At 35.5% G+C, this 16,449-nt stretch overlaps 1 protein-coding gene across 1 annotated transcript in view; it reads left to right on the top strand.

The window, feature by feature from the left end:
* The window catches only part of Nep1 (M13 family metallopeptidase neprilysin 1), a 275,024-nt gene that overhangs the window by 52,294 nt on the left and 206,281 nt on the right, over positions 1 to 16,449 (top strand). Inside the window, exon 4 of the mRNA XM_090394673.1 lies at positions 13,885 to 14,090. Coding sequence (XP_090250799.1) covers positions 13,885 to 14,090 — 206 coding nt within the window. The remainder of the gene's footprint in view (positions 1 to 13,884; positions 14,091 to 16,449) is intronic.

Raw genomic sequence — 16,449 nt, 5'->3', positions numbered from 1 at the left:
CTACTGTTAGTAATACATATGACATCTACAATGTTTTGTATCATATATGACAATATTGATGTAGGTACTGACAGACATACAATTCATCTTGTAAACATGCAACATAAACTTACAATATCAATAAATACAATACAGTACTGTAAATGTATTTCCACTTCCTTATAATTTTCTGTAATAACATTTTCTTTTCTCTAGCTTACTTTATTGTAAGAATATAGTATATAATACATACCATATAAACTATGTTAATCAACTGTTTATGTTTTCGGTAAGGCTTCCGGTCAAAAGTAGGCTATTAGTAGTTAAGCTTTTGAGAAGTTATACATGGATTTTTAAACGGTGTCCCTAACCCTGCATTGGTCAAGGGTCAACTGTACTACTCAGAGCATCATGGCTTGCTGGTTTTTAGTCAAAGAAACCATTATGTCTATGAGTAGAAGACTTTAAAGAAGACTTTCTTAAACTAAGTAAATTTGCATATATGTATTCTGTAGGTTCATATTAAATGCAATTAAGATGACAGCATGTATTTTAAAAAATTAAAATAACAAATTGGCAAAACCCAAATTACTTGAACCTGAATAAAGCTATTAAGAAATCTTGTCAAAATGATAAAAATAGCTATATCCAAAACATCTGTAAAGAAATAGAAAGACACTCCAACTCTAATGAAACAGCAGATTTATTCAAGAAGGTTAAGGATATAATCAAAAAATTCAGACCACAACTTAATATAATTGCAGAGGAAAATGGCAAGATCTTAAATGACACTAATGACATAGCCAGAAAATGGAAAGAGTATTGTGCCGAGCTTTACAAGGATCCAGCTATTCAACAAGAAGACAAAGGAGCTATGGAAAACATGGAAACAGAACCGGAGATCCTCATAAGTGAAGTAGAACAAGCAATCAAAAAATTAAGGAAAAACCAAGCCCCAGCTCCTGATTCAATACCAGCTGAAATGTTGAAAAACCTTGGAGAGAATGCAGTCAACTGGAAACACGATTTATGCAACAAAATCTGGATGACTGGAAGATGGCCAAATGACTGGACCAAATCCACCATTATCCCAGTTCTACAAAAAAGGCAATCACAACAACTGTGAAAACTACCACACCATTGCCCTTATCTCACATACCATCAAAATTTTACTACACATTATTAAGGAGAGATTACAAAGTTTTATAGACCATCAGATCTCAGAAGAACAAGCAGGATTCAGAAAAGGTCGAGGTACTAGAGATCATATATCTAACATCAGACAAATAATTGAAAAAGCAAGGGAATTCAACTTAAGCCTTTATCTATGCTTTATAGATTACTCCAAGGCCTTTGACTGCATGAGGTGGGATATCTTATGGGATATCATGCAAGAATCAGGAATACCAAACCATCTAATAACTCCCATAAAGAACTTATATCAAAGAAATTAAGCAACAGTACGAATTGAAAACTCACTGTCCCCTGCATTCCAATTTGAAAAAGGATCAAGACAAGGATACATACCCTCATTATTATTCAACCTTTACAGTGAAACTATAATGAAAAGATCTCTAGAAAAGTGGAATGGAGGCATTAAATTAGGTGGCCAAACAATCACTAACCTACGATATGCAGATGACACAGTGATAATAGCAACAAGCGAACAGGAATTAAAATCCATCCTGAATCAATTAGAATAGGAAAGCTTAAGCCACGGTTTAAGAATAAATCAGGATAAAATGAAAATAATGATTTTAAACAACGCAGAAGAGATAGATGTAGGAGGAATTGAAATTGTCGACCATTTCAACTACCTTGGAGTGATGATAACAAAAAAAGATGGATGTAAAAAAGAGATAAGAAGAGGAATAGCACTAGCTAAAAAAGCAATGACTGATTTAACCAAGATCTGGAAAGAGAGGCACATCTCCAAAAAGACAAAAATTAAGCTTGTAACCTTAGTTTTTTCAATCTTTCTCTATGCTTCCAAGTCTTGGACTATGACAAAAAATGACATTAGAAGAATTGGGGCATTCGAGCTCTGGTGCTGGAGAAGATTGTTAAGAGTGTCCTGGACAGAAAAGAGAACAAACAAAAGTATTCTAGAAGAACTGAATATCCACACAAGACTGATATACATAATCAAAAAGAGAATACTGCAATATTTTGGACACATATGTAGAAGAGAAGGCAACTGCCTAGAAAAAGTAATCATCCAAAGTAAACTGCATGGAAAAAGAAAAAGAGAAAAACCCCCAACAGGTGGATTGACCAAATATCAAGAATCACTGAACTTAAACTAGAACAAGCAATAAGAGAGGCACAAGAGAGAAAGAAATGGCGAAGCATCATCAGGAAGGTCACGAGTCCTAGTATCAGCCAAAATTAGCTATTTCTTTCACATTTCCTATTTGCATCCTTTCAGCAAAAATAACATCCTTCATTTTTCTATAAGATAAAAAAAAGACATTTTTCAATATACAACAAATACAGAGAGAACTAAGAGTTATCCCAGGAAGTTGGGTATCAGTGTGGTTAGTAAAAGTATCAGGGCTAGATCTTTTGCTTGGTGAGTAGTGAATGAGTGGAATGGATTGCCACAGGTAGTTGTGAGTGCTTTGGCAGTGAATGAGCATGAGGAGAGGTATATGATAGGTATTGTGTGAATAATGGTTAGTGTGGGCCTCCATGATGAGTCTTCCAACTTCATGGAGATGCCTATAATAATAATTATCATTATTATTCTATTTCATGTTTTTTGTTACTCTTTGACTGTGAACTCTGTTAATTGAATATAGTAATAATAATAATGTTTATCAAATATGCTCTTCTTATCAATTTATACATCTCATTCTTATTGCATTCTGTCAATCTTCTGACCTGATTTTCATAGTACTGACACAAGGAGTTCCTAATCATGAAAAATAAATGTGGTTTATCAGGAGCTTTTATGGTGTCATAGTAACTTCTTTTGCTTTATTTTTATGCCAAAGTATAAAACCTTTCATTTATCAATATTGAAATGTTTTTCTCTACTCATTTGTTTACATTTATCTAAATTCTCAAGTGGATCAATAAATCAAGTGGATCCACTTGATTTATATAATTTTGCATCGCCAAACTGAAGCCTTTTTGGCTCTTTATTTTAGTAAATACTTTACGCACCGACCGAGAGTTCGCTTATGAAAAATACGCTCTCCAACATTTTGAGTTTCTTAGTACTGAACAAGAGTTTTTCCTCTCTTAAGGTTTCTGCCTGGTCTCTGAGGAGAACCAACTAGTTCAAAACAGCTGTCAGACCAGTGAAACCTTATCAAAATGGACCAGTAGAAGGCACATATATGGATGATTGGGCAAAGTGATCATGTCTTCTATAAGATCTGCACTAGGGCAACTTGTAAGTACTGGGAAGTGTATTCCCATAAGCTCTCTGGCCAAATTTCATATGAAACTTTCATAGTTTCTACATTCTGCTTTGAAGTAATGCTGGATTTAATATCCACTTGATTATATAATGTCATCTTACTAATACTACTATTACTACTAATAATAATGGAGCCTCCATAGTTCAGTTAGGAAGAAATTTTATCAGTCCTCTTCAACTGAAGATGAGTTATCCAGTCTCATATGGAGATGGCAGGGTTTTACTTCTGGAAACTCAGGTCTCTCATCCCTCAAACTGGTCCCCATGAACACATCCACAGACATAAAATGCTCACTGGATAAAGAAGACAAGGGAAACCATCTTGTTCTCTAATTATTCCCTTGATCTACTTGATTTATATAATTTTGCATCGCTGAACTGAAGCCTTTTTGGCTCTTTATTTTAGTAAATTAGTAAAGTGGCATTTGTGTGCAGGTGCACACACACACCAGTTATATGAGATGAAATTTACTCAGGTATTTATTTGAACCTTTTACAAAAATTTATCAAACTGTTCTAGTTTTCAATTCAACTACGTACAGGGCTACAAAGCAACAACATGTCAAAATTTTATATTGCAATAACTCTCTGACTAAGTGGAATATGTGCAAATGTCAGAATTTGTAAAACGTACAAGAAGTTTATATGATTCAGTTTTAGTTCCAACTGGATCACTTTATTACACAATTTTGGTAAAGAAGTTTCAAAATTGTACTCTGGCTGGATGAAATTTAATGAAATTTTATAGTTAAGATCTATTATTAAAATCTGTTAGTTTTGATTTCAACTGATCTTTATTGTTGTGAAAAAATTAGGTAGAATGAATTTTTTTGTTCAGAGATAAATTACTATCTACATAATGAAGTGGCAGGTATGCTTACAGAATAATATTGTAAAAAACAACAAAATAATTATTAATGTCTCAATGACCACCTACATATATTGTCTACATCTTGGGTATTCTTACTGAACACCTTAAAAGAATAGTTTTCAAAAAAATTCATCTTTCGATGAATTATGAAAGAATTCATTGAAAAATTATAGGTGAATTTTTTTTTATCAATTGCATTTGTAACGAATTGTTGTGCGATGAATTGTTGTTTGACAAATTATTTATTCCATAAATTTCCATTCATTAAATTGTTGTTCGATTAATTGCCATTCAGTAAACAGTCTTTCAATGCATTTTTCATGGAACTACTTACCTCTGTTAGCCAAGATGCAAACAAAAGCACATGATGTATTTGTCACATGATGCACATCACCAGAAGTGATGTTATTGGCTGCTTGTCATTATATTTATGTTTTTTTTTTTTTTAAATGCAATAGTGATATGTGAATTTTGAGCATGAAGTGGTTTTTTTTGTGTGTGTGTGTGTGGTTCTTGGTGCTAGCATTTCAGGTACTGCACTTGTGGCTTCTGCAGGTATTTTCAGACACAAAAATAACCACACTGCAATATGTTGATTTACTGACCATATAAAGTCAGATTAGCTTTCGAGGTCAGCAGGCCAGAGGTCAGTGAAATATTTAATTCATTTACTTTAAGAAATAAGGTTAGATTTTTAGAGCAGCAGGCTAGAGGTTTTTGGTAATGTATTAGTGGTTCTTGGTACAAAAGATTTTAGTGCTAACATGGATATTTTCATGTCCAAAGTGGGAATGTTTTGATTATACTGACTTTAAAAGGTGAGGTTAGCTATTGAAGGCTACAGGTCTTAGATGTATGTTGTAGTATTTGTGGTACTGATGTATTTTTGTAACCTTGCTTTTTTATTTAAGTATAAAGAGCTAATAAGCTTCATTTCGGCAATGAAAACATTACTTAAAATTAGGGGATATTAAATCCCACATAGTTTTAAAACCGAATAAGAAACTCAAAGATTGGAATCAGAGAGTTTCTTGCCGAATATAGACAACTATAAAGTATCGGCGACACTAGCGTTAGCAAATGCAAGTGATCCTAGTACGTAGTACAATACCGGACGACTCGTTGCAAAGGTGGAGGAAGTTCAGATCGCTATTCTTAGGTATTTTCCATAATGTAAAAACACATTTCCTAGGAAATGTGTTTTTACATTATGGAAAATACCTAAGAAATGTGTTTTTACATTATGGAAAATAATGTAAAAATAATGTAAAAATAATGGAAAATAATGTAAAAACACATTTCCTAGGAAATGTGTTTTTACATTATGGAAAATACCTAAGAAATGTGTTTTTACATTATGGAAAATACCTAAGAATAGCGGTCTGAACTTCCTCCACCTTTGCAACGAGTCGTCCGGTATTGTACTACGTACTAGGATCACTTGCATTTGCTAACGCTAGTGTCGCCGATACTTTATAGTTGTCTATATTCGGCAAGAAACTCTCTGATTCCAATCTTTGAGTTTCTTATTCGGTTTTAAAACTATGTGGGATTTAATATCCCCTAATTTTAAGTAATGTTTTCATTGCCGAAATGAAGCTTATTAGCTCTTTATACTTAAGTAACTTAATGGTTGCACCTGTTTGGATAACTCGTTTGCAGAGTATTTGAGTTCTTTTCGCTATATACTTTGGTATTAGGTCTAGTTACTCACTGATGAAGCCTCAAAAAAGGCTGAAACCGGTCTGGGTAGTGACCTCCCTCCATAATGTAATAACAGCATACATTTCCTAGGAAATGTGTTTTTACATTATGGAAAATACCTAAGAATAGCAATCTGAACTTCCTACACCTTTGCAACGAGTCGTCCGGTATTGTACTACGTACTAGGATCACTTGCATTTGCTAACGCTAGTGTCGCCGATACTTTATAGTTGTCTATATTCGGCAAGAAACTCTCTGATTCCAATCTTTGAGTTTCTTATTCGGTTTTAAAACTATGTGGGATTTAATATCCCCTAATTTTAAGTAATTGCTTTTTTATTTTTTTAACTAGTTGACAATTTCATTTTGTAAGCACTTTTCTTATAACTGAATTTTACTAGTGATTGCAGTGTTAATTTTTGTTCCTTTTTTCTATACGTGGGTGAATTATTATTGGTGTACATGCTCCACTGTGTTTGATTTGTTTACTTTGTGTTTGCTGTTATTGTTATTATATTGTTTTTATTATTGCATATTCTATCATTTTTTATTTCATTTTATTTATTACTATTATTTTTTTTTTGAAGATTGATATTCTGTTCTTATGCACATAGTGTTTGGATTTCACTTCTGATGAAACATGCATAACACATAGTATGTCACATGATTTCAGTGATGGAGATGAGTAGCTGTAATATTCTGATCAAAGTGTACAAGATGGTGTACTGTTACCTGATCTAATACTCTTGAATCACGTCTTCTCCATTCTCTTAACAGGTGTATAAATTTAATCTCCTTTCTTCTGTGTGACTGTTCCTTCTTCCAATCTATCTCGCCATTGTTGAAGTCCCCCATAATATTTACTCTTCCTGCACTTATTATTGTGATAATTTGTCAGTGCATGCCATCAGCATTCTCCCTTTTATGCCCAGTCCTATGGCAGCAACCAACAATACATTTCATCGGTCTCTGTCTTATACCAGATAGCCTCAGATGAATTTCTATCTGTATTCCTGTCTTCCTAATGTACTCTGCTCTTACTCTTTTGGCTTAATTCTTCTGCTGTCATTAATACCCCCCCCCCATATTCTCTTCCTTCTGTCCTCTTTGAAAATACTATATCCCTTGCATTCTATCTCTGTGTGTATAGAATCCTATATCAACCAATCCCTATCATACCATAGCAGCAAACTCACAATCTTTATTCTTGCTATTTTTATTTGTTTGTACCAGCAACTCTTTCAACATCTCACATAATACATTAGTCACCTGCCAGATTATTTGTACATGCCAAAATGATCATCTTTTCACTTTTCCTCTCTGCATCCTTTCAGCACTAGTATCCTTAATCTTTGTCCCAGGAAAACACCATCATGCTCTCCTCACACATTCCTCTTATTGTGGAGTCTTTTCAAAACTCTATCCAGTCCTCCCTCTTTCACCCTGACACATTCTGCTTTCTCTTCCCTCACATCTCTCTCTCTTTCCTTTTGCTTCTCTGCCATATCGCTAGCATGCTGTTTCTCCAACCATTCTGTTCTATATTTTCCTTTGAAGGAATCTATGTAAGTGTGATATTTCTTTCATTACCATCTGGTCATTCTCTTCATTTTCCACCATTTTGTTCTTGCTGTAGCTCAGATTGCAAGCACCTTCACTCACTTCCACTACTTACAACAACCTTGCTGACATTCATGCTTGCATTTTCTCACCTTTCATCATTCAAGTTTTGCTATCATAATTTCTTACACTCTCTCTGCACTTTTGGCACTCGCTCTGAAAACACATCCAAAACATGTGCTCACCAGTGTCATTCTCTTTCCATAAATCTTTAATTGTATGAAGCAAATATATTTTTCAGATGCCATTGCAAACAAAATCTCACATATTGAAATCTTCTGCTTTTATTTTATTTTTCTTGGACTGCATAATAATAATAATTATTATTATTTTTTCTGATCTCAGTGGATTCATAAGATTCATCATGGGATGTCAGTGCTAGACAACACAAAATCTATCATCCTATACTTTAAACTTATCCATGGTTTACACTTTTAGACCCAAGAGTGCCGTTGTTTGGCAATATGATTATTATAAATTTCATAAACGAGAAGATGTACAAGGTTTGTTTTCCTGGAGGTAAAATGAATAGAGTGTTTCTGGCATTGGATATAAGGACTCAGTGAGCAAAGGAGTCAGTAATGGTAACACGGACAAATGGCTTGACTTGATTGGGAACAAAGAGATTGTACGATTGGATATCAGGAAGTTGTTGACAAGGATAAAAGATAGTGGTGTGATAGGAAAAGTAGTCTGTGTGTTTCCCAGGCAGACAGCAAGAATTATGAATCTTATGTTAGCAAAATTGTGTGAAGAGAAAGGAGTTCAGTTTGTTAATGTGTGGAATGAGTTTCAAGGAAGAACTGAACTGTATAAGAGTGATGGACTGTTTGAATGCTTTTGGTGTAAGTCATTTGGAGAGACTGCTGCTGCTGCTGGAAGGGAGAGTAATGAGTGCAGAAAATCAATTTGAGCAAGTAAGGAGTGATGCGAAAGAGCAGGAGAGTAAAATAAATTTAGTTTAATCCTTTATCCAAGTGTAAACAAACAAAGTTTGCATCTGAAGTATCTTCAGGACCGAGGCAATTTGTGGTAAAGGTGGACCAAGCTCTCATCACTCCTTGTCTTAGTATCTCCCATAATGCAAAACACATCTCCTTGTGGACATGTGTAATGCTATGCATTAAGGAAAGGGCCACTACCCAGACTGGTTTCGACTTTTATTGAGGTCTCGTCAGTGGGAGCCAAACCCAGAGGTGGCGATACCAAGGTGGAAGCAACAGAGAAGTCATATTTACCTATATGAGTTGCCAAAAGGTGTCTCACCTTATTATTAAATTACTCTGGATTTAGAGAAATATGTTGGAAGTTTTTTCCACTTTGTTAGACTATAATAAATTTAGTTTAATCCTTTATACAACTGTAAGCAAACAAAGTTTGTGCCTGAAGTATCTTCAGGACTGAGGCAACTTGTGGTAAAGGTGGACCAAGCTCTCATCATTTCTTGTCTTAATATCTCCCATAATGCAAAGCACATCTCCTTGCGGAAATGTGTAATGCTATGCATTAAGGGAAGGGCCACTACCCAGACCGGGTATTGGCCCTTCCCTTAATGTCACTTCCCGGTTTCAACCTTTAAATTTCCAACATCTTTCTCTAAATCCAGAATAATTTAATAATAAGGTGAGACACCTTTTGGCAACTCATATAGGTAAATATGACTTCTCTGTTGCTTCCACCTTGGTATCACCACCTCTGGGTCTGGCTCCCACTGATGAGACCTCAATAAAGGTCAAAACAGGTCTGGGTAGTGGCCCTTCCCTTAATGCATAGCATTACACATGTCTGCAAGGAGATGCGCTTTGCATTATGGGAGATACTAAGACAAGGAGTGATGAGAGCTTGGTCCACCTTTACTACAAGTTGCCTCAGTACCTGAAAATACTTCAGGTGCAAACTTTGTTTGCTTACACTTGGATAAAGGATTAAACTAAATTTATTATAGTCTAACCAAGTGGGAAAAAAACAGGTCTGGGTAGTGGCCCTTCCCTTAATGCATAGCATTACACATTTCCGCAAGGAGATGCGCTTTGCATTATGGGAAATACTAAGACAAGGAGTGATGAGAGCTTGGTCCACCTTTACTACAAATTGCCTCAGTACCTGAAAATACTTCAGGAGCAAACTTTGTTTGCTTACACTTGGATAAAGGATTAAACTAAATTTATTATAGTCTAACCAAGTGGAAAAAAACTTCCAACAGCTGGAGAGTAAGAAAGGAAGAGAAGTGGTGCTTATGAATGAAGAAGTGGGTAGCATGCGTTTAGAGAATGAGAGAAGAAGTGTGCAAGACAAACAGGTGACTCAAGTTGGACAAGGGAACATAGCATGAGAAAGGTTGATGCTCCAGGAGGATGTGAATGTGTGTGTAAAACAGTTGGATTTGAAGAAGGTTCTGGGACGAGGAAAAGAAATGGTTCGAGAAAAGTATGGAGAAGTCACATCTAACAAGTGGTATCAATGAAACTTGTTATAGATCAAGGAATGATCTGTTATGTTTGTTTACAAATGCTAGAAGTATAAAAAACAAGGTAAATGCAATGGTTGCATTAATTGAGTCTGTTCACCCAAAAATCGTTTGCATAAGTGAGACATGGTTGGATGAGGATGACATCCTGACAGGAATAGAGATGGAAGGGTACAATGTATTTCATGAAAAAAGAAAGGATAAAAAGGGAGGTGGAGTGCTATTGATGATAGAAAAAGAGTTATGCCCATAAAAGATAGAGATGAAAGAGAGAAATGGTGAATAGTGGTAATAGTTTTGAGGCAGTATGGTGCAAGATAGAGGTGAACAGAATGAAATTCTTCATTGGATGTTGCTGTAGACTGGTAATGTGAAGACGTGTCACATATACCTCCAGTTGGTGAGAGTGACCATGAAGTGATTACCTGAGTGGTTGCCTGCCATATGTGGAACTACAAGACTGGTGATTATGAGAAGCTCAGGAGACATCATGAAGCTGTAACATGGAATGAGGAGTTGGGTGGAAAGGAGATCAGTGTTGCTTGGGTGATATTCAAGAACTATCTAGTAGAAGCAATGCCTGAATGCATTCCAGCAAATAAACTCAATCAGTGAAATAATTTCATCTTTCTTATTTCTGGTACTCTTGACTTTTGTAAATAAACACAGCAGTTCACTTTGAGGTCCATAACCAGTCCTGTTCAAGCCACTTGTTGGTTGTGATTTTTCCACCACTGTATCCATTCATTTCCATTTCTGTCAGGATATCATCCTCATCCAACATGTTTTACTTATTTACAATAAACTCATTCATTGAAACAATTTCATCTCCTTTATTTCTGATGCTTCTGGAATTCATAAATAAACACAGAAAGTAAGCTTGAGCCTATAACAACTCTTACCAGTGCCACCTCTCAGTTACATTATCTTATACATTTTCCTGATTTCTGCACACTTGCCCAGTCACCTTTATCACCACTTACCCAATATATCTCCTTAAATTCAACTATTGCTCATACATCCCAACCATTTGATTCCTATGCTCACCATGTCCATACACACATTCACTACTGCTTCCAGCATTCACTTTCCTTATGTCACATGTCTGCCTATCCACCCTGACTCTCCTCATTTCCATATCCATCTTGCATTCCTGTTCTCTGAACCTCATCTCTCTCTCTCTCTCTCTCTCTCTCTCTCTCTCTCCATTCATAAGTATTTCAATCACATCTGTCCTACTCTCCTGATCTTTCCAATCACCTTAATCACAGCAGTCATTGCATCTTCTCCTTCAACTGCTTTGATGACCATGGAAAATTATCAAAATTGTCCACTCCATTCCTTGTTTCAATAGAAAGATATCAGAAGATTCTTGCTTGCCTTCTCAACTCATCACTGTTATACATCAGCAATATATTGACGATCTTTACAACCATGCTGTTATTTTTCACTCTCTGAGCTCAATAACCTCCTGATATCCGCCCTTTCATTTTCCTTCTGTTCAACCAAATCATTTGTTCTCACAACCACCAGTCACTAGCCAAAGCAACAGTCACCCTATTCATTCAACTTGCCCCCTGGAAAACAGACCTTGCGAACCCTCTTATTCACCACACCTTTAATAATGGAATCTCCATACATTGCCACTCTCAAGTCGTTCATCATCTCTTATTCTGCCTGTCTTCATTCTTTTCTTTTGCACTCTTTTATTCCTACCCACCGAAAGTCCATGTATTCCTCATCTCACTTCTTATTCTGATCAACTCGTTCTTCAAATGTTGCATTCTAAACACCACACTGTCTTTTGCACATGCAATCATGCTCACTTCTAATCTGTCATTCATGCTCTCTCTTTTCCACTTGGAGTCACGCTCACTTTTATTCCATTAGTCTCTTTCCCAATCCCATTTTCAAGACTCTTATTTTCTCACTCACGCTTCTGGTTAATACCACTGACAACTTTATGTTCCTCAGTACCTTCTGTTCAAGGCCTAATATGCACACCTCATGGCAGTGGTTTTTCCACATGGACAGTTACTCCTCACAGCAGCAATTTCTTCACATGGACAATTATTCTTCACAGTAATGGTTTCCATAATTTTGATATAAAAGACATTTTCTATTTCCTCACTGATAGTTAAGATTTTAGAAAGATTAATAAGGTTTCAAATTCATTTATAGAATTAGACAGATGAAGTAATATTATTTATAGAATGTGGATCTTTAAGATTGATTATGTATTAGTATTAGTATCACATTTTATGATAATGTAACACAGTATAGTCATTCTTCATGAAGTAAATGCATATCCCACTCCTGACAGCAGTCTCGTCTTCCTGGTTGGCCGAGTGGTTAGCATATCTGTTCTCCAGCAAAGGCTGTGGGTTCGAATCCTGCCGTGGGAATGGATATTTGTGATTGTCTATGGAAATACTAGTAGTGATGGTGGCAAGCAGTAGATGCCATTGGTGTAGTTGCAGTTAGTTGTAGTTGGTGGATTGGGAGGTGGAGAGTTGTGGAGGGTGTCCTCATCAAGGGTGTCCTCCCTCGATGAGTCTTTGGACTCCTTGGAGGTATTATGTAGTAATAATAATATACTGTGATTTTTCTGGATTTTGCAGAAGCATTGACAGGCAGCCACATGACCAATTGATATTTAAGTTGCAACAAATGGGTTTAGATATCTGGCTTATGGATCATATTCGCAATTGGCTGTCTGACAGATAGCAGAATATGTGCTGGCAATATCAAGAAAAAAGCTTACCAGTTGGTTTTCTACAGGGCTTGTTTACCGGGACTATTATATCCATCCTTTACGTCAGCAATGTGTAAATGGATTGCAGGGATATATTCAGTTATTTGCAGAAGAGGAAAGCTCAGGAGCACTGATAATAATAGTGCTGATGTAGTGATTCTTCAGGAGGATTTGAATAGATGATGTGAGTTTAATGTAGCTTATCCCACCAATACAATACAAAGGAGGAGGGAAGGAATTTTAAGGTGACAGCAAACAGAGAGTTGAGGCTCAGAGAACATATTTACAACATGTCCTCTGAACGAATTTTTAAATCTTCTTTCCAACTTACATCTCATTCATATCACCTTCTATCCTCCTACTCCTCCTCATATTCACCAGGCTCTGTAGTTGGCATTCTACAACTATCTTCATAATAACTTTAGTTACTCTTTGCTGTGCCCTTTTGAAAATCCCTTCATCAAAAAACAGATGATGATGATCAGATCTACTCATAGCAGTCCATATATATGGTCTGATCAAAGTTTTGTACACTGAATTATAACCTCTTTATTTCTACTTGTCATTGTCATTCTCCAAATTTCAAAATTATGTACATCACAGCACCGAATTATCAGCCTCACATCTGTCCACACAGACAGAGTCTATTTAAATGTTCCTAGAGAACTATAGCATTATTTTCTCACCTAATAGTCTTGTCCAGTTTTGTCTAATATGAAAATAACTCAATTTCAAGTATCATTAACTTATAAGTTAAACAACAGTGGTCCTGAAGTAGACCTCAGCAGTCTACAACACAACACTAGTCACTTTCTCTTCCAGGACTATGCTGTTCTGTTCTGCCATACATGACATGCTCATACCTAATTCATTAATCAATCGTCTTGAAGTTTATAGTAATATAAAATATTGAAAAATTTAGTCATTATATGGAAATACATTGATGAAAAGAAAGGGTCAGTTTTGAGTAAATTGGTCCTGGCTAAAAATTAAATTTTGGGTAGCATATTACAGTATCATATGTTAAAGACTGAAACATATGTTGCACTTCCTCATCATAGGTCATATTCAAAGAATCGGAGATAAACCACTTCGAGATATTATTAAACAGCTTGGTGGTTGGCCTGTGACAGATAGAAAATGGACTGCACCCTTATGGAGTGTTGAGCAACTGCTTGGAAGGTTACGCGGTGATTATAATCAAGGTATTATAGTAGAACAGTGGGTTGGTCCTGATGACAAGAATTCATCTGTTAATATAATTCAAGTAAGTATTTTTCTTAACTGAAATCAAATGTAAGCTTAGAGAAATGAAATATTTTTAACAAAAGTTTAGGTAGAAATCTGTTTATAACACTGAGAAAAACCTGCTTAGATATTATCAGATATTGCAATAAATTATGCTTTATCAAGTTAGGTGCACTAAATTATTTTCCTAAATATCACTGTTTTTGTTTTATTTAATATTTGATAAATCAAAATGTTAAATAAAACAAAAAATACCAGTCAACTGTAAAGTTAGTATTAAAAAAAAATCAAACATGTTTCCTTTAAAATTTGAATGAAATTCATAACTTTTTTTATATAGGTATTTTAATAATAATAATAATAACAACAATAATAATAATAATATCATTATCATTACATCCCCATGTAGTCAAAAGACTCATCATATGAGATCCGACTGTCTTATAGCTCATCAAACGGTGCATTAAAATCATTCTCTGTTTCTGCACTTACTACATTCTCATGCCATGTATTCTACTCATCAACCACTTTCATTACAAAAAATGCTCCTCACTCCATATGGAGTGAAGCAGGTTAATTCCTTCCTTATCCAGCTTCCAGAATGATGACTTCTCATTCCACTCATTTCCTACATTCTATGAAAAATCTTTTCCAAATCAATCTAGCAATATCTCCTTATCAACTTACTTGTCTCAATCAATCCCTCCTCTCCCTCCTCCTTCTGTCCATGAAGGTTCTGAAAAAAATGTCTCCAGTCTTTCTTTGGCTAGCGCTACAAGGAGAAGTAGCAGTGTATTTGAAATGCATGAAATGTTTCATTAAATTATATGGTGTAGTTCTTTGTAATAGCACTTTTTGTGTAAAAGCCAGACTGAATGTAAGTGTTGTATTGTAATTTTAATTTTGTTGGCTTTAGTTGTTGCTGTTTGGTTTAACATGCTAGATAACATTACAAAAATGGCAGCAATAAGGAATCACATACCAGCAGTGTGGAAAGTTTCAATTTGGAGATTTAGTTTTCCCTTGATTTTTCACAGTGGATATGCTGTGAAAATTATTAGATGTATATCAAAAAATGTGAAAGATTTATGGACTCTTAGGTTAAATTATGATAACAAGGAAATTATTACAGTGTGTGAGGAGTGTGCAAGGACAGACAGAGTGTTCCAAAATGAGAACAGTGGCACCAGAAGTAATCAGAAAATGGATGGAAGTGTTAGTGATGATAATGATGGAAGTGAAGTGGAAGAACTCAGGCAAGAGTTGATGAAAATAAAGATTGAGGTTAAATGTATGGAAAGGAAACTGAATGTCTAAAGAAGCAATTGACTGATGAATTGACAAAGGATGATGGGATGGCTTTGTATGGAGATTCAGTCATAGAGGTGTGGTGAATAACAAGATACGTATGACATGTTTACCGGGGGGGGGGGATACATTGAAATGAATATCTGATGCTTTGCATGGAAGAAAGAAACAGGCATCAGAATTAGTGGTGGTAGGCACAAATGACTTAGATGGTGAGACAAGGAATGCAGAAGGACATTTTAAGAATTTGTTGCAGGGAGTGAAGGATAATAGTGCTCATTGGGAAAGTGGTTAACATGTTGCCCAGTGATAATAGTGAACTGAGAAGGTGAGTAATGATACTAAATGATAAGATGGCTGAATTCTGTCAGGAAAAATGTAATTTGTGAATATGTAGTGAATTTGAAGGGAAGTTGGAATAGTTTAAAGCTGATGGATTGCATTTGAATGGGTCTGGTGTTGGACATTTGGAGCAACTGTTGTATAGTTAAGGGTCAGTGAGAGATTGAGAAGCAAGTTATATAAGAACAGGAAGAAGATGGATACAAAGGTGAGGAAGTGATTATAGCAGGGAAGAGTGCTACAGTCAATAAAAAAGGTAGGGATGAGATGGATATGAATGAAAATCGATCAGGGAAATGGGGATATGCAGATCAAAGAGAGAGAGAAAGAGAGAGAGGGGATATACTATAGCAGCCAGAGTACAGAGTGATGGTGTTGGTGGGATGGCTTCAAAGAGTGCAGAATTGTTATGTTTGTATACTCATGTAAGGAATATCAGAAGTAAAAGGACTGAGTTTGTATAATCAAGTCAGTATATCCAAAGATAATTGGTATAAGTGATGGTATACTATCAAGACTAGAAATGGAGGAATATAGAATTTTTCAAAAAGATAGGAAGGTGAAGAGAGGAGGAGGTTCCTGTTAATATTAGCAGAAGAATTGCCCTTTAAGAGTGGAGGTGGAAAATAGTATTACATAAGAAGATTTTGAAGCTGTGTGGTGTGAAGTTAAGTTCAATAGAACAGTATGCCTGGGTCTCAACAAATTATGAAAAATCCAACTTGCTA

The sequence above is a fragment of the Typopeltis vanoorti genome, chromosome 6 (genome assembly GCF_054136105.1).
Source record: "Typopeltis vanoorti isolate ZY-2024b chromosome 6, IOZ_Tvanoo_1.0, whole genome shotgun sequence".
Taxonomy (NCBI): Eukaryota; Metazoa; Arthropoda; class Arachnida; order Uropygi; family Thelyphonidae; genus Typopeltis; species Typopeltis vanoorti.
The sequence above is the reverse complement of the archived record's forward strand: the minus strand, read 5'-3'. Positions and strand labels throughout refer to the sequence as shown.